General features: G+C 35.3%; 1 protein-coding gene across 2 annotated transcripts in view; it reads right to left on the bottom strand.

Moving 5' to 3' along the window:
• Positions 1–2,828: 2,828 nt before the first annotated feature.
• Positions 2,829–22,566, bottom strand: part of Tusc3 (tumor suppressor candidate 3) — a 312,880-nt gene continuing 293,142 nt past the window's right edge. Inside the window, exon 10 of one of the 2 annotated variants that reach the window (XM_048791804.1) lies at positions 2,829–2,967. In XM_048791804.1, coding sequence (XP_048647761.1) covers positions 2,931–2,967 — 37 coding nt within the window. In that variant the 3' untranslated portion in view covers positions 2,829–2,930. The remainder of the gene's footprint in view (positions 2,968–22,566) is intronic. The other variant, XM_048791807.1, reaches the window with a different exon arrangement.

Raw genomic sequence — 22,566 nt, 5'->3', positions numbered from 1 at the left:
GTGGAATGATTCCTTACGTTTAAGCCATTTTGAATTTGAATTTTTAATGATATACAAAGATATCTGAAATAGTAAAATTCATATTACAGATTACATTACAGAAAGTGTATTGATCTTAGCAATGAATTGAGTCTATCTTCTGCTTCTTGCTCACTGACGGATTTCCGTTTTCTCTTCAGTTACATATTTGCATTTTTTTACTTTATATTAAAATCAGAAAGTCGGAAAAGAATTCCAAGTAAAGCTCAGCCCAACACCTTATAATTCACAGTACTACACTTTATCTACTCAAAATGTTGGCCTAATCTTTTTAAATGTCCACATAAGAAGCCTCCTAATAGTTTTTCCTATAGCATAGCATAGTCTCACCACTATTTAAACTTGACATTCAGTAAATAATTTTAATTATAAAACAAGAAAACACAAAAACAAAGAAATCAATCTTGCATAGTTCCCTTCTTCCCCAGAAGGCAATATTTTAACCATTCCAAATAGTAAAGGTTGTATTTCAAAGACTCTTAAAGATTGTTATGTACATGTGCAAATATGACACAGTGAATCCTCCTGTTATGTATAATTTTTGAATGCAAAAATTTCAAAAATATTTCTTAAAAGAAGACAGTTCTACAATATCCCATGACTGCTAGCTGCTAAAAGGTCTTTTATCTTCCGAACAAACTTCAAATGATTTAACTTGGAAACAGTTTTACACACATGTGCCTTGGAAAGTAATACAAAACACACAAAATGTTTTTTCTCGGCTGTGCTATTAGCTCTTAAACTTTCTAAAGCCTGTCAGTCTCTTGGGAAAATGTCATGTGAGAAGCTAATGGTTTGCATAGGATTTGACTAGAGTCTTCCTGCAGTTGTGCAGGACTCTCCATCTCCACAGAAAAACCAAAATAGCTCTAGTTGTGTCAGACTATTCAAAAAGTGCAGACTAGATTTAAGGGGGAAAAGATGCTGTTCCAAATCCTTTTGAAAATCTTTAAATGGGGCCAGTGGATAGGTCCTTAACAAACTTATCTTGAAAACAGTTCATAGCAAGGGCCCAACCATTTGTTGTCTTTAAAGTCTTAATGAGTGTGTCCCATTTTCAGTGAGATTATGAAACAGTGAAATGTGGTTGTTTGTGCTGTCAGAAGAGAACATGGTAAACTTAGTCATCATTCCTTCTTTTAAAAACTTCCAACTGCTTATAAATGAAAAGAAGTCCAACATGTACCAAGTTCAAAAGAGGAAGGAGACCTTGCTAATAAAGCTCAGCTGCTGAAAAGTCTGGGGATGTGGCCTTGTATGTTCAAGGGAGGACAAGAAACAATGTTATCAAAAGCAGGGGATCATTTTTGAATAACGAAAATAACAAAATTTTAAATAAACATGTTGGGCTATTGTGAGGAATTCAAGTATAGAATAGCCCCAAGGGAAAAATTAATCATCCCAAATTCACAAATCTCCCACAAGTATTTTGTTGAATAAATACTTACTAAGAAGGAATCAAGAAAACAGGGAGATAAAATGGTGGTTAGGTCCCAAAGTTCTGCTGAAAGAAAGTACTTGACCTACTTCAAAACACTTAAAACTTAGTGAAATAAGACTAACTAAAGTAGTAATCCAGGCTCCACCCAGCTTATTTCTTCATAAGATTAAAAAAAAAAAAATCAAATCCTTGGGGTTAACTAGGGCTATGTAGGAAAGCTGAGATTTTCTTGAAATTGATGCTTTGGCTCCAAACCCATGTTTCAAACCCTCAAAACATTTGAAACTGGAAATAAACTGAAATTAAAGTTGCAACCCATCCCTACCCAATATAACTCCTGATATATTCAGAGATCTCACCCTACAGACCAATGCAACCTCCTGGAGAGGAGACAGACAGACAGACAGATATTGAGATAGACATAAATACACATATATATTTCAAATTTAATCTCAGCTGTTGTTTTTTCCATAGTATCCAACATACAATAAACATTTTGAGATTTGTAAAGAAGCCAAATCAAGAACCAAAATCAAGAAAACAGAAATTGCCAGTAGAAACAAGTCAAGAGATGAACTACACGATTGAATTAGCATAGGAAGTTTAACAAAAACTAACATAAATATATTAATGAGTATAGAGGAAAAGATCAAGAAGAAAATAGGTAAAAATGTCATTTTATATATAGAAATGGAAGTTTATTAAAAAAAAAACCTAAATGATTATACAACTGAAATATACACTTTTTGAAATGAAAAACATATAGGCAGGTATAAAAGAAGATTAAACATAATACAAGAAATCATTAGTCAATCAAAGTGAACTACATAAACTGCATCAAGAGAAAAAACAATAGAGCATCAGCGATCTACAGGATAATATAAATAAAACAACATTGGAGTCATAAGAGATAAAGCATGGAATAAAAGAAATGGATGAGAGGCAATGATTGACTTTTTTTTTTTTATAAAAATTATACAGTATCCAAAAATCCCAAAAGCTCAGTGAATTTGGAGCAGGATAAATACAACGAAAACCACATTGAGGCATATAGACATCAGAGTTAACCTGTTCAAACAAAAAATCTTAAAGCGAAGAAAAAAACATTAAAAGCAACCAGAGAATAGTCGCATTACTAAATTCAGTTGAACAATATGAAGAATAAAAGTTGACTTCTTGAGGCTCATTAAAAACAATGAAAGCCAAAAACAACAGGGTGATATTTTTAGTGTACTTGAAAAAAAACTATCAAATCAGATTTAAATAGTCAGAAAAAAATATCAGATTTCTATAGTCAGCAAAAAAAAATTTATCAGATTTCTATAGTCAGCAAAATCTTCTTCAGAACTAAAGCAAAATAAAAGCTGAGTGAATTTCTCACAGAAGGCTCGTAACACTGGAGGAAATTCTTCAGGCTGAAGGTAAATGGTCCCATACACAGTTTACATCTTCAGGAAGGAGCAGCAAGAACAGAAGCAGCAAATATGCTGAAAAATATAAATATATATAAATATTTTAAGGTGTTTTAAAAAAATTATTACTAACTGAAGCAAAATAGTAAAGGACAAAGTTCATAATGTATGTAAATATTAAATAGTGCAAACAATAGAAAGAAGTAAATAGAATTATACTGTAGTAAAGTATTTATAGTGGATTTTGATAAATTGAAGAGACATCTTAATCTCTAAAGACACCTCCAAAATGGGTGGGGATCAAGAGGCTATGGATAAGAATAGCTAAAAATCCAATAGAAAAGGAAAAAAAAAAAAAGAAGAACAATGGGAACAACCTAGATGAGATGAACAGAAAACAAACAGCATAATGGCAGGCTTAAGTCCAAGCCCGGAAGTCTAAAATGGGAAATTGATGCCCACTTCAAGTTTGTATCAATACAGTGGTTTCTGCTATAAGATCAGTAATAAGAAGTCAGTGCATTTCCACCTACATTTTCACAACAGTATTTCATTTTTATGGGTACATTTATAATTCTGTATTTCTTCTGCCAGCATCGCCTCCCCTCAGTGTTAGCTTTTCAGTAGAAAGACTGTCATCAATACAAGAGTCCGTTGGCTATTCTATACAGATTTCCAGACAAGTCACGTTGAGATCTTTAAATATCAGAGAATAAAAATGTAAGATTTTTATCTGCTCTAACCTTAAGTACAGAAAATATTTATTTTTACCATGGAAATGTTTCTGCGAATCAGGTCTGCAAAGCAGATCTGCAAATCAGGTCTGCAGGTTCTAGTTTAAAATTAAAGGTTATCTCCAAGAAAAAAGCATAAAAAATAGATGCTACATACATCTGTAAGAGGAACACATGCTACCAATTCTCCTCTGAGAGTTGAACAGAATGTGGAAAATAAATTCAGTAAGGATACACCATTTAATCCTGATATGCTAATATTTGTAAACATCATTAATAATTTATTATATTTATTCAGTATGAGCCTGATTATTCTATAGCAAAAAATTAGTCTATGTAAGTAACTATTAATCAAATGCCAAGTAGAACACAACAAAGCTTTCCTTCCTGGTAAATGTATGGTAATATAAAAAAATTAACTTTTCTGCCTTTTAGATATTGCTTGTTCATGTTGGATCATATGTGACCTAGAAATGAACTTTGGTGTCTTTTGTCCACTGGAATTTTGGAGGGAAGTTGCTTGAAAGTGTAGTTCACTCTAAACAGAATTAACAGTTACATATTTCAAAATGCTAATATACCAACTTGATTAAATGTGAATTAATAATTTTCATAAACATAAAGATAGCTCTTTAAGGAGAAGGTCATTGACGCTCTTATAAAACTAATGAGAGTACCAAAGGATATGCCGCAGTCTGGCTGCAGCAAAATAACCGGGGGGTGACGAACAACTTGTGTACATTGATACAGCAGGAGTGGGAGCCGTTTATTGTAGGACAGGAGGGGTATATATACATTCCACACAGCTTATCTTAATTAACATAAACTAGATACAGCAGTCAACCAATAAAAAATCTCCACACTTACTGGCTTGCTGGCATTACTTCACAAACCACTCCCTCTGGCAAAATGCCAGGTGCCATCTTGACTTGTTTACAGACCCTAACAAGGATATAGGTTTAGCATTTGATGGATAGATAGTTCTCCACAAGACAACTGCTGTAATTGACATATATGGGGCTGACAGGTACAGAAGCTCATGCCTATAATCCCAAACACTTGGGAGACTGAGGTAGGAGAATCTCAGGTTGGAGGCCAGCCTTAGCAACTTAGTTAGTCTGTCTCAAAAAAAAAAAAAAAAAAAAAAAAAACTAAACTAAAATGACTGGGAATGTAGTTAAGTAGTAAAGGGCCCCTGGATTCAGTCCCCAGAACCAATAAAAATAATAATAATCCTAATGAAATATGGAGGCTTGTAAGCAGGGAAGAAGTAAGTGAGACCCAGTTTAGAGAACTCTTTTCTATGATTAACTAAACAAAAGCAACCCATATTAGGTTTATTATTTAGGTTTATTATGACAGTTTTAAAATAAGTGGATAATGATAATTTATAAAAGGCTCAAATGCCACTGCTTGAAAAAGCCTCTTATTACTATGTCCAGGTGGATTACTGAGACGTTCCCCATGTCCACTGCTATGTTTCTCATTATAACAAGGGCAATTAAAGTAGTAAAATCAGAGCCGACCCTTATTAATACCATCCGTTCATATGTTTCAAAGCCTTTCTGTATGCTAGGTCTTGGGAATACAGAAGACAGACCTTGAGCTCAACAGGCTAACAGGTTATAAACCACTGTAGTGTGTAACACTGGTAACACACACCCAGCAGAATGCTATGGATATGTGTAATATATAGGATGGAGAGATCCATTTATCTGGATGAGGGGGAGAGCCCTGGAGAAAAACTTGACCTTCACAAAACTGTGTTTTATTCTTTTGTCTTGGCATCCAATTCTAGTCCTGTTCTAATGTTATCTCTTTCTGAAAGTCAAATTACCAGAAATATATCCTAGATACAATAAATCATACAATATCATGTTTTATGGTCATTGTCTAGATCTCTGGAGTTTTGAGATAATCTTTGTGGTTTATCCCAAAATTCTTATGCCAACAAATGGTATTTCTGGCTAACTCCTAAGCCACCCAGATTTGACAGGTGTCATAATCACAAATCATCAAGGAAAGTTTTACATAAAGCTACTCAAATTTGAAAGAGTCAGAATATCTGATCAGAGCACTGCTCAGATGCAGTCCCAAATGTTCCTGTTTAAACAGAAGCAAGATTTTTTTTTTGTTTGTTTCTTAAGTATTAACTTTTACCACAGATACAAATTTCTCCTTACCATTATAAAAACTAGACAGGACTAACCTATATGGGAATTAACACAGATTAAATAAATGGAAGGGGCAAAATTAGAATTGAGAACAAGTAAGTCCGTTAAAAAGTTGCTTCTGAGGACTTTGGTGCCACATTGTCTCCGTGGTAGCAGTAAATCCACGTGAAGAGACCAAGTCTACCTTGATTCTGTGAAATGCAATGATAAATAAACTGCATTGGTTGGTCTCACCCCAACTTTCTAAGTTTCCATGTACTTGTAAGGACGAAAGAAAGAGAGAGAGAGAGAGAGAGAGAGAGAGAGAGAGCGAGAGAGAGAGAGAAGAGAAACACTGGGTATACTTATTCCAACAGCCTACATTTTTCATAATAAATTCAAAAGACTTTTCATGAATATCGAAAAGTCATGGTATCTTCAGTATCTGATGCCAATACACCTTTGTGGGCTAATGAAGAATGATTTCTGCTGGATTCTGAGGTGATTCAGGTGAGCTTTGGAAAGATTAAGTACCACATCCAAAATTATATAGCTACTAAGTGACAAACCCACAAAATATTAGATTCCAAAGTCTGTGATTAGTTTCACTCTATTACACTCCCTCATTCACTACAGCAAACACTCTAAAGTCTATACTTAAGCTAGTTATCATAAACAACAGAATCACTAATGAGAATAAATATGTGTAGAGTTTTAAATAATCAGTTAATTTTCTGGTCAAAATGATGATTCATAGATTATCATGAAAGAGAAGTTGGTATTGTTTTAACTACCAACCCAGGAGAAACCACATAGTCACAGGTCACAAAGCATCCCCAGAAGTTAAAAATCTTGGATTCAGAAAGGTGGTTGAAAGGAAAATTTTGATCCAGGAGACAGTTTATTCCCAGGGAAGGACATTTGGTAAGAAGGATTGTTTCCATGTTGACTGATGAAACATATGTCAAAGTAGAAGAATGTGAACTTCTAGCACCTGGCTGGGCTTTGGCTCTTGGCTCACACGGAACCCCTTTCATTTGGGAGCAAGAAAATAAATCTTACACATAAATCAATCTGTGGGCCCTACTGAACAATATTTGCCTTTGGACTCTCGTATAACATTGAGGAATGGAAGCGGTTCATTAACTTCATTCCTTTTCAAACCATTTATTTTTAAAAGCTCATTCAAAAGAAGATTCTTGAGCCAGTTCCATTCAGTGGGGTCCAAGAACCAAAGATGAGACTATCAGGAACACATGTTATCATGGGCCAAGGATGATGAAACAGGTGGGCACATTGAAATCACAAATTCATCCTTCCACCCCTTAAATACAGACTATGTAGAGTCAACCTAAATTTGAAGTTAATCAAGATTATTTTTCTTCTTGATCTACTTAAAATGCCACAGAAGTTTTTTATGATACTGTGCAGAACAAAGGAGGGAAGTTCATAAGCTGTTCATATATTAAAGTTTAAAACTATCTCATTTATTCTAAGGTAATATTTCTGCAATCCTTATAGTATTATAATGGTGTGATTAATTTAAATGAAGATCATGTACAGCAATAAATGGAAAAAATGAGTATATTCACTATTATTTTGTTCTTTTTGTTTATTGGGAAATTTTGTGCTAAATTTGACCAGGTCTATTTCTCTTTATAAAGGTAACATTAATATGATCTATTACCCTTATAATGAGGGACATTGTGTTCAGGAGTAGAAATGCATTATACATCTTTTCTTTTGCTTATGCAAATTCTAACAAAAGTAATTTGATGTTTTCTAATTCTCACTGTTATATTTATGAAAATGTAATAATTTATTCAGCTATGAATATGTATGAATAAAATTATTTTTCCTCTCTGAAAAAAAGGAGTGGCTACACAATTGTTTGTTACAAGGTCTTTTGACACATCTTTTTTATGTTCTTACTAAAATATCTGTTGTTACATGACAATTCAATTGCTTCTTACCTACCTTTTTTAAAAAAAAGGCATGAAAATATTTTAAATGAATTTATACTTTTATAGCCCACAGTGAAGGGATTAATAATCACAACTATGCTATTAGCCTGCTCCTTTTCTATGTCTCCTACCCCTTTGGTCATGCTGGGCAAGGTAGGCACTAAATGAAAGGAGGTTGAGATGGATTGGCATTGTGGAGCTTGAATCATGAGGGGTGTTTCCTGTACTTCAACGCAAAGGAGAATTTAGAACCTTAATTTCTGAACATACATTTAATGTCCAAAGGCATACTCGCTTGACACCTTAGTAACTGGTGGCATCGGTGTCTGAGATGGTTGTCAAATAAGGGGGTGAAGGAAGTTGACCAAATTGCAAAACATGCCTCCATCAACCCCGTCAAGTACCTGGTAAGGGTGACCAAAGCTTAGCCAAGTTCAGAGTCATGTAACAGGATGGAAGAAACATGGGCATTGCAGACTTCAGTTTCCAAGGTTGGAATGCAAAGGACACCTTCCGCAGACTTGTTGTGTTCTAACACAACATAAAGCTTATTTGGTCAATATATTTTCTGAAATAGACTACTTAACGAGTACTAGAAACTGAACCTATCAAATTGCATAAGGAACCAATTTTTTTATTTCTTTATATATTTTTTTTAAATACAGAATTGGAATTCCCTTCTCCACCAGGTCAAGCAGTGATACTGGTGGCTAGCAGGGTGAGGAACAAGGATGGATTCCTCATAGTGAGAGGGTGAGAAATTGTAAAAATACCTGGGAATGTTACTTGCCCTAGGCAGCTACCCAGACACATCATTTGTTTTTTCTTAAGCTTCCTCCCTTTCTGTGGATTGTTGTATCGATAGAGGCAGCAGAGAAGTTTGCAGTTTTGGATCTAGGTTTTCTGAGATTTTATCTTGCAATTTATATCTGTAAAATTTGGGGCAATTTCCCTAACCCCCTTATGTCTTCATTTCTGCATCTACAAAATAGGAATCATGATAATATTTCTATTTTATAATAATATAACAACCTACTTCATCAGATTATGGTGATGATTGAGTCAATACTTTAAAAATGCCTAGAACATTGTGTGCATATTGTTAGAATTCAGTACATGTTATTACCTTCCCATCTCTCCTTTTCATACAATATCAAAAACAAATGCTGCTCTCTTTGTTTCTGTTAAGACATGGTAGATAAAAGCAAGGTCATACATAGATTGTTAAAGATGAATTTTCACTGTACTCCAAAATAGCAAGAAAGTGAGGCTTGGGCTAGAGTGTTGGTAAGTTGACTACAGCAAACTGGAATTGAACTGAGGCTGGAGTCAAAGGAAGGGGAGAAGACAGGATAAGGATCTTTACTAGAAAAAGAGAGCAAGTGTCACAGGAGCAGAATTAGGAGGGACTAAATGATTTCTTTGATTTGCCCTTCCCTAATTCCTCATCACTACCTGTAATGCCATCGCACATCTTCCCTGGAGCAGTTCTGGAGTGAGATGAGAAACAGAACCATCAGGTGTGGGATTAAAGGCAAAGTAAGGCTGTGGTGAAGGAAAGGCATAAAGTGTGATATTTTAAGGGAATGGAAGTGGAGGGGTACGAAGGGGAGAGCAACTTTCCAAAGGCCAAGGATCTTGAAAAATGATTGTGATAAAGAACAAATATAGTAATCTTAAGCTGTCTGCTGTTCAGATTGAACTTTTATTTATGAGAGTTGTCTAGCTTATAAAATTTTGGAAATTATGATTATTAAAATAGTACCTTGCAAAACAAGTCACAATATAGGATGCATTACATGCTAAACGTTGGGAGACTACGACAAATAGGATGATCAAAGGAGTTTTCAGGGCTGGGGTTGTGGCTCAGCAGTAGGTCACTCGCCTAGCACATGAGAGGCCCTGGGTTCGATTCTTAGAACCACATAAAAATAAAATAAAGATTTTTTTTAAAAAGAGTTTTCATAGAGTTATAGTATTTAAATGAGGTTTCAAAAAAACCTTACATACATGTGAAATAGACCCAAGAGGTAAGATAGATAATATTTTCATGCTGTAATGGGGAGGATTAAGAATGATAAAAATTGGTGGGTGCGGTTGCACAGACCTGCAATCCCAGCAACTGTTGAGGTTGAGACAGGATAATCACAAGTTCAAGGCCAGCCTTGGAAACTTAGTGAGACCCTACCTCAAAATCAAAATTAAAAAGGGCTGGGAGTGTGGTTCAGTAGTAGAGCCCTGGATTCAATCTCCAATGCTGAGAAAGAAAGGAAGGAAAGAAGGGAGGGCAGGAGGGAGGGAAGGAGAGAGGGAGGGATGGAGGAAAAATGGTGAAACTTGAGTGAAAATCCTGAATATGGTGACTATGGAAAATAAGATTGGAAAAGTAGATTGAGATGACATCAAAAAGACCTTAGAACATCAAGACAAGGTGCTAAAAACCAAGGTGCACACAATGGAAAGCTGAGGAAACATGAAGGGTGCTCTGGAGAGGCGACATCAGAAGCAGGCAGGAAGGAGGGCTGGAAGTGCATGTAAGGAGTCAGCAATCTGCCAGCTGATGTTAGAATGCTATCAGTGAAATGAGTAAGAGTCAACCCAACTTGTCAGAGAAATGCAGAAATGAAGTCAGTGTCCCTTGATCTGAGAGGCACTGGATCACCACAGTCATAATTTTAGGATTCGTGGTCAGAATGGTCAGGTTCAATCCCTGGTCAGCCTTCCCACTTGTCCATTGACCTTGATCAAAGTTTTTGGATCTCTCTGAACCGAGTGTCATTATCTGTGAAATGAGGATGACAACACTTTACAGTTGTGGGTATATACGTACGTGAATTTACATTATAAGTATTAATAATTCATCACAATTCATCATAAAGGTGCTCATCATATATCATTATAATTTCCATAAAATAATTACCATTAGTCTTTCTCCTTTTTCTAGAATGCAGGGTCCATAAGATCAGGCAATTTTGTCTACTTTCTTAATGTCCCCTAGCACCTAGAATGATGTCAAGCACACTGCAGATGCTCAATAAATAAAGTGTGAGTGAATTGTTGTTATTGTCACATGGGAAGATGGAACTGGGAAGAAAAAAGCTTTGGTCAAAACAGAGGTAAAACTATTTTAGAGGCCATATGAGGAAACATTTTTAGATCACTGATTCTGAGCTGTCATTGAAAGTGCTAGCTTCTGTCTATTGACTAATATATGTTGTACCTGCTTATCAGAACCAATCAGGAAACCTACCAACTCCATAAAAATAAAAACCCAAGTGCAGTAAAGACTGTGTTCACCAGCTCTTGGTCCTCATAAAGAAATGATCTCCCTTTATGTAAGGGACCAGTATTTGATAATAAAAGGAACCTAGAGAACAGAAATTTCAAGGAGGTTTTGAATCGTAGGTGCTTGAAATGGAACCAATCTGCTTCTCAAGACCATGTGGCCCTTTCTGTTGCTCACACTATACAGTGAACATTTTTTTTTTTTAGTCTTAGTATCAGAACTTTTATTTAAAATTTTTTGTACAGTAGACTTTGAAAGCTAGGTGGTTATCATTTTCATTCTCCCATTTATTTCCAAATTGTTTCATTTCTTTCTTTTAATTATGTGGGTTTACAAGTTAGGACAGACAAATAGAATTTTTACAAAGCCAACAATAATTCACAGCTAGTGAACTGAAATAGTGGGACAGAGTTGATAATAGTGAACCTTTTCATACAGTGATAAGACTGAATATAATATATGAGAAATCAGAGAATCAAATATTTGAGTAATGAGTGTACTAGAAAAATATCAAGAGTTTAAAAAGCAGGAAATATATAAACGTCAGCAGGTAATTTTTATTGTATAGGGATCAGCATAACTAAATTGTATAAATTGTAGCCATTTATACAATCAACTGTGGCTGAACAAATCTAAACTGGAAAGATTTACTGAGAACAAATATGTACTTTGAAGACACTGACTCAAGGTTCCTGAGTGTAATCAGTTGTTTCCTATCAACTGTAACATTACATAATAACAGCTGATTTAATATTTAATTTCATACTTTCACAACAACATCATCTTTACTTAGAGAGACAGGTTGCATTGGACGTTTCAGAAATTTAATATTTGAAAAATAAGATAGCTCCCCCCAACACACAAAAAAAGAAGTTCTAACACACACACACACACACACACACACACACAGAGAAGTTCTAATAGTTTGATAAATCACTACAATAGGATAAAGACAACAGATGTAGGAATTGAGGTCTCAAGGAGCCAGAGGAAGTTGAAGATGAATGGTATCAAATGTTATCTTTAATGGAAAACAACTTGGACAAAATGCTAGAAACACTTGCACTTTTTTATTGCAATTTCCTCGAAACCCTTGTCTTGCCTTCCACACTTCAAAAATGCTGCTCAGAATCTCTGAAGCTCATCACTGGGGAGGGTCACACAGATTTTTCAAGACGCTGATTTGTATTCTAGAACTTTTACATTCTAGAACCCCCAGCCGTCAGAACAGTTCACCATGTCAGGACAGGAAGTAGAGTCACTCTCTGTCAATCGACACTAGATTGGCCTCTGTATAGGCCCTCTTTCACCCCCATCCTAATCCTAAAGTGTCTCCACCAGAGTTTGCAGGTGAAAGAGCAAGACTGAAAGATGTAGAAGATTCTGCCCAAGGACAGTCAATTGAGTCACATTTTGTTGTAGGGGAGAAATCCTAGTTGATTTTGATTTAGGCTCCATGGGGTTTTGTTGTTGCTATTTGTTTGTTTGTTTTTAGTTTATCTTTTGTGGATTTAACACAATACTTTCTCTCAAATCCAAATATGATTAATTTACAGTTGCACCATGTGGAAACTTTATTATTTGGAAACTGATTGACCTTTATAAGAATTATAGAGCTCTTGTAATTCTAAGAAGTTCAAGTTTATCCCTGTACATGTCCCTTCTGTGAAATAAATGGTATTTTTCATATGATTTCAGGTGTAAAACAGCACATATAGTATAATGAGACCCAATTGTGTTGATGGAAGTAGAATATATCACTTTTTAAATGCACCAAACCAAATGAAACTTAACCAGTTGGAATATATTTGACTTTTAAGTCTTGGAGGTTGTTACACAAATTAGAAAAAGTCTTCTTCCTCTTGCTAATTAAATACTAAGGTGGGTTTTACAATGTAAAATAGAAAACTCACTAAAGATCAACTATTTTAACCTCTTTGTTTCATGGAAGGTAAACGTTAGTCCCAAAGAAATTATCTCCAAATAAAAACACTGAAACCTACTCAAACCAATGTATCCTGGCTCCAGGTTGAGGGCTCTTGCCTCCAACCTTACTCTTACACTGCTCTCAGTAATAGCAGGGCCTGAGGAAGGTTAGCTGTCCACTGGTGAGCAAGACAGAGCACACACATAGAAATTACACAAAACGGATCTATTACTTACAGACTCATACCAAGGGACAACACAAGCCTTGGATTCATTGCAAGGCAGTTCCCCAACACTCAGGGAAACTTCCTAGGGTAGATAGAATCTCATCTGTGCATGCCTGGCTTACACCACAGCTGAAGAATTCCCAAAACCAGTTCACCCTGGATTTTATACCTGAGGGTAATAGGACATGCTAGGCTAAAGCACTGACGGATACCCTGTTCCTAGGTATCGGCCAGAACAGAGCCTGGGCTTTGCTGACCAGTCCCGATTTTTAGCTCAGGATTTTGCATTCCCAACATATTCTACAGCTGTTCTTGAGAACTGTAAATAAGAAAATAAGGAGTCCAAGGCCATCTGGAGAACTGTCCCATGCAGGGAAGAATGAAGGCAGGCCCTTGATCCATGACAGCTGAGGTGTCATGTACGTTGGCCTCCTGTGGTTGACCACAGACAGATGACATGCACTTACTTCACTTGTGGAGAAGCTGAGGATGACAGTACAATCGGCCAGAACTGACACTAGGAAGAAAGAGGAATGCTCCCCCAGTGAGTCATGGAAAGGAGAAAGAAAGGAAATATGGAGCTAACACACTGTCCACTGAGTCCCGGCCTACTGATGAGTGACTGTAATTCAGCAGTTAATATCAGCTAAAGAATGAATGAGCTTGTTTATTTCTCACAACAACCCTGCAAATTTTGCTACTGAGCTTTCTGTCCCTGGGACAAAATCCCTGCACAAAGTAAGAGAGGAATGATTTATGTGGGCTCATGAATTTAGTCCATAGTCACTTTGCTCCATCACTGTGGGCTTGTGGTCATGTAGAACATCATGGCATTGAATGTGTGTTAGAATAAAGTTGCTCATCTCATAGTGGCCAAGAAGCAAAGAGAAAGAGAAGAGAAGGGTCCCAGGACAAAATATACCCATCAGAGGCAGGTCCCCATTGATCCATTTCCTTCAACTCGGCCCCGGCTCTGAAAGTTTCCACAACTTCCCAATAGTGCCACTAGCTTGGGAACAAGCCTTGGACATATGAGTCTTTGAGGAATATTCCAGATGCAAACTGCAACATAAAGTATGATTATTTCTAACTTCAATAAAGATATTAAGGCCAACTTGCTCGGTCAGGAAATGTTTACGTAAGCCTACTGGGTGCCAGGCTTTGTGTTAGACTTGGGAGTACAATGAAGCTCCCTATTCCTACTACATTAGAAAGAAGACAATATTGGAGCTTGAACTTCAGAATTTGTATGTATTGTCTGCCGCTGAGCTGTATTCCCAAGAACTCAGAAGAGTTATATAACGTTTTCAAGTCCACAAAGTTTAAAAATGGAAAATTTAGCTTTCCAAATCAGAGCTTTATAAAAGTGCTTTTAAATTTCCTATTCTTTCCATTACAATTCCCAGTCTGGCAATTGAGAAGGCGGTAGAAAATAAAATATGATATTATCTCGTATAACTTACTTTAGTTAGAAAATACAGGCAGGTGAAAACAGAAGCCAGTGGGGTAGGAACACAGAGAACAGTGTGTCCAGGACAAGGACACAGGAGACAGCTAGCTACTTAAGCCAGTTCAGACCCAAGCACCCTGAGAAAGATATGCAAATTTAGGAAGATACTGGGAGAGGAATCAGATACTGTGTCCAGAAGATCAAAAGGAACTAAAGAGAAATTAACTCAGTGCAACCAAGATCATTTTTCTTGACTGTAGAATTTACATAAAAATACATTTTCTTCTCCTCTCATCTGTCTCCCACATCCCCTCACATGCATGCTAGGAGCTGGTGGTTCAAAGCTCTCCCTCTACTTCTCCTTCCTATCACCAACCCCTGAAATTCATGCAAACCTGCCCCAGATTCTCTTTTTGAATTGTATCAGGCAGAATGAAAGGATAAGGATGTATCTAATTTAAAAATCATGAGGCTTTTTCTGTGCTTTTTCTGGGCTCACACTGAAATAGCCCAGAGAATCCTCTTGAGGATCAGGGTCTCTTGTGTGCCCAAAAGTTGGGCATGAACATATATATGTGTGTGGGAAACAAGGAGAAAGTATTATGGAATCCTTTCCCTGCTCTGGTTTAGATTTTATCTGCTGGTGTTAACAATTCTTAAGTGAGGCACCCTTTTAAAAAATCGAGTCATGTGTACTAGGGCTGGATATGCAAATATAAGAAACGCAATCTTTACATCTAAAAGAACTGCTGTGAGAAATGGAATTGTCCTGAGAGGCGTTTTTGACATTCTCTTGAAATGCATGCTTACTAACAACGCTGGCCTAGAATGTTTTAATACACAAAGAACCCTGGTGAAATAAGTAAACTGAAAAAGAGTAACGGCTTATGGCTACTGTGTTCACTTTTCCAGACCCCTAGAGCAGAACAAAATACTGCTCCCCCCTAAAATAAATGACACCTTGAGGCTTCAAATGGGCCTGTCGTTTCGAGGGACCCAATTTATTCCAAATACTTCCTATTCCCTGAGAAAATGTGACTTAAGAATTAAACTGTAAAAATCACAGAACCTTAAAATGTTTTAGACTGAGAGGAAATGTTAAAGATCATCTGTTTCAGTAGTTATTAACCTTTTGGGAATGAAGAGAATCTAATATAATTCAGGGAGTCTTCCTAAAAAAAAAAAGAATGCACATATGCATATTAATATAACTGCACATAATTTTGGAGTGTTCAGGCATTTCTTTAACCCCTTGTAACCAGATTAAGAACTCTGGAAACTAGTAAAACCCTCAATTAAATCAGAACACCTCATTTTTCAGAGCTCAAGTCCCTTGTCCTGGGTTGTAGCTAGCTGGTGTAGGAGGAAAAGGAGGACAGGTGTCCCAATACTTGGCCCACATCTGATTAGAGTTACCACCTGAATTACAGCTCTCATCCAAGAGATTCAAGGTCACCTGCTTAAGTTAACCACAGGGTTTTCTTGTTATAATTCATGATTATGCTCATTAGTTACCTTCCATATGGGTTTACATTAATAGAGATTTTTAATTAGGTTATAATAGTTCTATTTGATCAAATTTTGTGATGTTTCCCTAGAATTTTTTTTTAATTTCTAAATTTTTTCTTGTTGTTTTGAAATGTCAGGGTAACATATTTCTTTAAGAGGCGACAGAAAAAAATTTAAGATCACTCATGATCATGGTAGGCCTACTTCTCAGAGTATCAGATATTCATGCTGCTCCATTAAATTGCTTTAAAATAAAATGAATTCTAGAATAAATAGGCTTTAACATATCTGAAGCAGCATCATGTCTATTGAAATTCATAGGATGGTAATCTAAAGTAGGTGTTGTCAGGTTTTCTGAAGAGGTAAACATGCTTATCTTAATAAACAGATTTAAAGACTACTTTCCTAGGACTACCAGACCCCAGGGTTGTGACATTTTGAATCCTTGCAATGAATGAGAGATTATCCATGTACTAATAAGTAGCTTTTATCTTGTTCTTTAGCAACATCAATGGGTAAGAAAAAATGACAAAGTTCTGAGTCATGGACGCAGGGTCTTTTCTTAACTCCTTTTCCCACTTTTCAGCCAGCATTTGGGTTCATTGAACCTCTTCTATTACCCCTTTCTACCTTGAAAATGGCGCTGCCCTTATTAGGCCATATTTTATTTTTCTGTCTTCTCAAATAGACTGTTAGCTCATTAAAAACTGAGGCTCTGTCGTATTCTACTATGAGAGTACAATAAGCAAGACAATACCTAACATTTTTTACTGGTTCTTTTTACTTTTACATGACAGTAGAATCCATTTTTATATACAAGCATGAAACATATCTTTTTTCTAATTAGGACCCCAATCATATAGAGGTACAAGATGGTGGGATTCATGATGGTGTATTTATATATGTACATAGGAAAATTATGTCTGATTCATTTCACTGACTTTCCTTTTCCCATTCTCCCTCCTTTCCTTTTATTCCCCTTTGTCTACTCCACTAAACTTCTATGTCTCTTCCCTTATTGTGGGTTAGCACCCACATATCAGAGAAAACATTTGATCTTTGGTTTTTTGGAACTGGCTTATTTCATTTAGCATGATAGTCTCCAGATCCATCCATTTCCTGGCAAATATCATAATAAAGTCAGTCTTCTTAATACTTAATACTCCACTGTGGATATATGCCACATTTTCTTTATTCATTCATCTATTGAAAGGCACCTAGGTTGGCTCCATAGCTTAGCGATTGTAAAAAGTGAGCTGCTATAAACATTGATGTGGCTGCATCACTTTAGTATGCTGATCTTAACATTAAGTGCTCAGTAAATATCTGTTGAATTAACCACTGACTAAAGAAAGTAAATAAATCAATGTTTCGCATACTCCCATGGACTGGGGGCTTAACCAAACATGACACCAAAGCTTTAGTACTAACATTCCAGAGAGTTGTTTTGTTTTGTTTTGTTATTTACTGTTGTTACTTTTGACCATGCCTTCTTTAAAAGAATTTGTTGTAGGGAATTCAGCTATAACTGCAAAAACAAAGGGAAGAAAGGAATAATAATCTAGATTCAGAAAGTAAAGAAATTATAGATTCACTGAAGTTAACAAGGATACTTGAGAAAGATATCTAATGGATTTGACAGAAATTGGATTTCTAGCCTTCAATAAACCAAGAGATTGATTTACTCAACAAAAATGCCACAAATAGGGATTAAAGTAGGATTGTCTTGAGGTTTTATGCAGTACTTACAGAAGGTTTGATTAACAGATCAGGACAGATCTTATGGATAGATCAAGTATTCAAGGGCAAAGCCATGTTTCATAAACCTCTTTGTATTCCCCAAACTAAATATAGTGTCTATCCCATAATAGATTTTAATGTATATTTTATATATAAAACTTTGTTAACATGCATCTATATGTATATGTTCATATATTATATTTTGTTGAATTGATGAGTTACTTTCAAGTGATTGTTGAGAAAGGTGCTATGACAGTCACACTGTCAAATTTCTCTCTCCTATCAAATATACAAGAATCTGAGACTCCATTGTTATAGATTCATTCTTCTAAGTTTGGCTTCTTACAGTTGGAGCTTTTGAAAACTGAGATCAATCACATTGCATAGAATTTTTTACAACATGTAGCATGATTTTTATCTTGTGATTATCTAAGAGAGAAGATATATGCCACAGGCTTTTTCAAACTTATTTGACCCAGGAGCTTTTTTTAAATTTTTTTATTTGTTTTAATTAGTTATACATGACAGTAGAATGCATTAATGCACTTTTGATATATCATACATTGATGGAATATAATTTCTCATTTTTCTGAGTGTACGTGTTGTAGAATCATATTGTTGACCCAGAAGCTTTTTCAAAAAAATATTTTTCAACCAGTGTTGTATAAAACAGCCATTTTGTAATGGATACGCTGAACTAATTCACACTAATGTGTATGGTTTTCCTGCTAAAGACAAAGTTTGATGGCAGGGTATGGGGAGCACCTCATGTGTACAGAAATCTCTAAGAAGATACTTAAAAAATAGGAAAAAGGAAAAGAAAAAAAGATCCTGAAGGTAAATGTCATCATTTTGCAAAGGATGGATCATTATTGGAAAGTCTTCTCTTCCTTTCTTTGGGAAGAAAAATTATGGAACACATACCCATGTTTTCATGCTGTATCTGCTGCTAATAATGATAACAACAATAATCATTAATATTTACCAAGCATGATTTTAAAATAATGTGTATATTTTCATGTTCAACATGGTTGTTGCTTTCTGAGCCCAAACACTGTCAATCTGGTGGAAAGAATATTTGAAAGGAAAAGCTTGATAGTGAAACATCTTGGAGAGAGATGGGGTGGGGGCATTTGTTTACATACCAAAATGTTGTAAACACCTAAGGACCTATCTCTTCTTTTCCTAGGGAGGATTCATTTGCATGAGAAAGCATCAGTTTTGCTTCCTTCCTTAGCAGGGAGGCAAGATACCTGTCTAGTTCCCAAAAGATCTGAGATCATAGTTTTAGGACTTCTTTCCTGTATGCAAATTCTGTTTTGCATGCACAGGAAATATCTGCCCTTACCATGTTGCCCTGTGGGGGACTGGGGCATAAGAAAGCAATGCTAAAATCACCAGTTAGTAAGTATTCTGCTTCTGATCTAGAACTTTATTGTCAGGATAGAACGTAGATATTATAACTTATCAAGACTTTATGGTGTTCCAGTGACTATGTTAAATGTTTTGTGACAATATCATACCTTATAATAACTGTATAAAGTTAATACTGGCATTGAATTGTAGATGAAGACACTAAGGGTCAAAGCTATTAAGTGATCAGACCAAAGTCACACTACTCTATGTCAGGTGGGATGCATTTCTAACACAAGTCGGACTGACTCATAATCACTCTGTTAGGATATTACTTCTTTTTTTTTTTTTAAATTTTTTTTTTTAATATTTATTTTTTAGTTCTCGGTGGACACAACATCTTTGTTTGTATGTGGTGCTGAGGATCGAACCCGGGCCGCACGCATGCCAGGCGAGCGCGCTACCGCTTGAGCCACATCTCCAGCCCAGGATATTACTTCTTAAGAGCTGGGATTTTATATTTTGCTCGTTGATGTATCCCTATAAACATTTGTTGAACAATTGCTGTAACGCTATCAGGAGTTAAGAATATGAGTAGTATTCTTGGGAATTAAATTTCAGTTTGCAAGTCACTAGCAAAGACATCTTATGAGACAGATTTAATTCAATCATGCATTCTTTTATAGTTTTCAAAGAACATATTAGAGAACTATTAAGAATTTTAAAATCACTCATGTAGGAAACACTTAGATTTGTTATATGTGGCTGGTGTATAAACTGAATTCATTCTGAATGGATGAAAAGCATTTGTAGTTACACACTAAAGAAAGTACATTGCTGTCTCCTAACAGAGTAAAGATTAATTTTTAGCATCATAGTTTAACAGTTTCCTCAGAAAGTAATGAAATTTAGGTCATTTTTGCTGATTATACTAGAATAAAACTTAAATGAACTAAATTTCTATGCAAATTGAAATGAGAAAGGATTTGTCCTTAGGTAGTATATTTACTGCATGTTTGAATGAAATCCATTAATCACCAAAATGAATTATTTTAAAATACAGGATCCAACTCCTAGCCAACTCAATCTACAGAATATAAAGTTTGGAACTATGTCCCTGGATATACACAAACTAAAAATACCCTTATTTTTAATATATACATATATGAACAATAAGATTAGTATATGTATACATGAATTATAAGATTAGTTCTATGTAGTTTTATAATTTAAAGCAGCTAAAGAGATAAACAATAAATTTTGATAATGGCTACATGGCTGTGATAATTAATGACAAACTAGAGAACAACTTCAGTTAATGAAAAATATAAACAGAGGTATTAATTGGACTAGAGGGGCTCCTAGTGCTATTAATAATAGATATTGAAACACATAAAATAAATGTCCTCTAGCAAATGCTTTCAATAAAGCAGACTTTCAAAAAAGAATTTTTTTGTTTCAAACTTAATCCATTTATGATCACTTACCAATAAGTTAGTGACTCTACCTCTTATTTATTACATCATTAACTTAAGCTCAGAGGGGCCTACATACATTTTTAATAATTACTTTGGCATTGGCATACAGGTAATTACATGATTAATTTAGAAAGACAGAGCTATTATTGTTTCTTTCAAGTAGTAAAAATCATGGGCATGATGGGATTTTCTCTAGATACCCATATGAAAATTAGGATTATTTTTTTATTCTTTTGAGCAGGATCTATTTTTTCATATCTAATTATAATAAGAAATTTAACACTAAAAAAGTTCAAAAATTAGAAATCTATGCATCATTCTTCTCCTCACTGCCCTATTACCATCTTGTGCTTTCACTGCATTTACATTTTAAAATAACATTATTTATCACATTCCCCAGACCTTACTCCTAGACTTAAGAGTTTCACTCTTAACAGATCTCTCTCTGAGATTTTTCACTGCTTCTGTTCTCCCATTTTTTTTTAAGGAAAAGTTCCCATAGAAAAACAGGTCAATTTCCTGGAAATATAAATAGGTAATGATTTGGGTCTAATTATGAGGACACTTTGTCCCTCAGCAATCTGGAAACACAAATAATGGAAAAAGGTTGTCAGTGATTAGGATACATAGCTACATCTGAACTATTGTGGCATTACATTTGTGGCTTGATTAAAACAGAGATTTCCTAAAACCACAAAATATTTGGGACAACTTCCAAGCATTGATGTTCTAATGGCTACAAAATGAATCAAAGAAAGGACACATTGGTGAGATGTCCCCATAAATGCACAGAAGTATAATTCTCAAAGGTAAATGACACACCCTGTAGTATTGAACCCAAATCTCTGATTTATCATGGGAGCTAAGCAAATGATACTAAGATATATTTTCAGAGCACAGACAATAGATACTTTAGACAGGCCCACTGGCAGGATGGTGTGTTAATAAAGGAAAGGGGAAGAGACCAAGACTTTATGAGCAACTGTAGAGTTGGCTGTACCCACACAGTGGGGAAGAAGTATACAAGAATAGTAGGTCATAATTGAAGTTCCTGCCAGCCTAGAATGCAACCTTAAACTTTTTTTTATTCAAAGGTGGATAATATAAGAAATACCTAGAATAAGATATGATCAAAACACTTCAGAAAAATAGGATGGTTGGGGTTGGGGGGACAGCAACTAAAGAATATTTTCTGGAAAAGGGTTATTACAGGTCAGACACAAAGACACAAATTATAATCAAATGTCCTCCAGGAACTTTTTTTTTGTTACCAAAGATTGAACCCAGGGATGCTTAAACACTGAGCTACATCCCAGCCCTCTTTTTATATTTTGGTTTAGAGACAGGGTCATACCAAGTTGGTGAGGCTGGCTTTGAACTTGTGGTCTTTCAGCCTCAACCTCCAAAGCGGCTGGAACTACAGGTGTGCACCACTGTTCCCAGCAAGTTTTTTATTTTTTAATTTGTATCAATTGACTCTGAAGCAAGAGTGCTAAGCAAAGACAAAGAAATTTAAAAAGTAATAGCAAGGTAGCAGAAAAATATTAAATATGAGCTGGGCTGGAAAATCATAGATAAGGTGTAGAAGGGAAAATCCATTGAACTTAGGGAAAAATTTGAAGTAAATTAAGGAAAATTGGCATTGATAAACACAGTAAGGAGCATGGGAGAAAGTAGAGAATCTGCAGAATTAAATGGAATTTAATAAAGAATTTAAAAGAATAAGATAAAATGATATGAAAGAAGGGCAAACAAGGTCCATCAGATGTATAATTGGTTTGACAAAAATAAATAATAATGACAATAAACCATATATATATATATATATATATATATATATATATATATATATAT

The sequence above is a fragment of the Marmota marmota genome, unplaced genomic scaffold (assembly GCF_001458135.2).
Source record: "Marmota marmota marmota unplaced genomic scaffold, marMar, whole genome shotgun sequence".
In the NCBI taxonomy this organism is placed as follows: Eukaryota; Metazoa; Chordata; class Mammalia; order Rodentia; family Sciuridae; genus Marmota; species Marmota marmota.
Note: the sequence above shows the minus strand (reverse complement) of the source record. Positions and strands in the feature narration are given on the sequence as shown.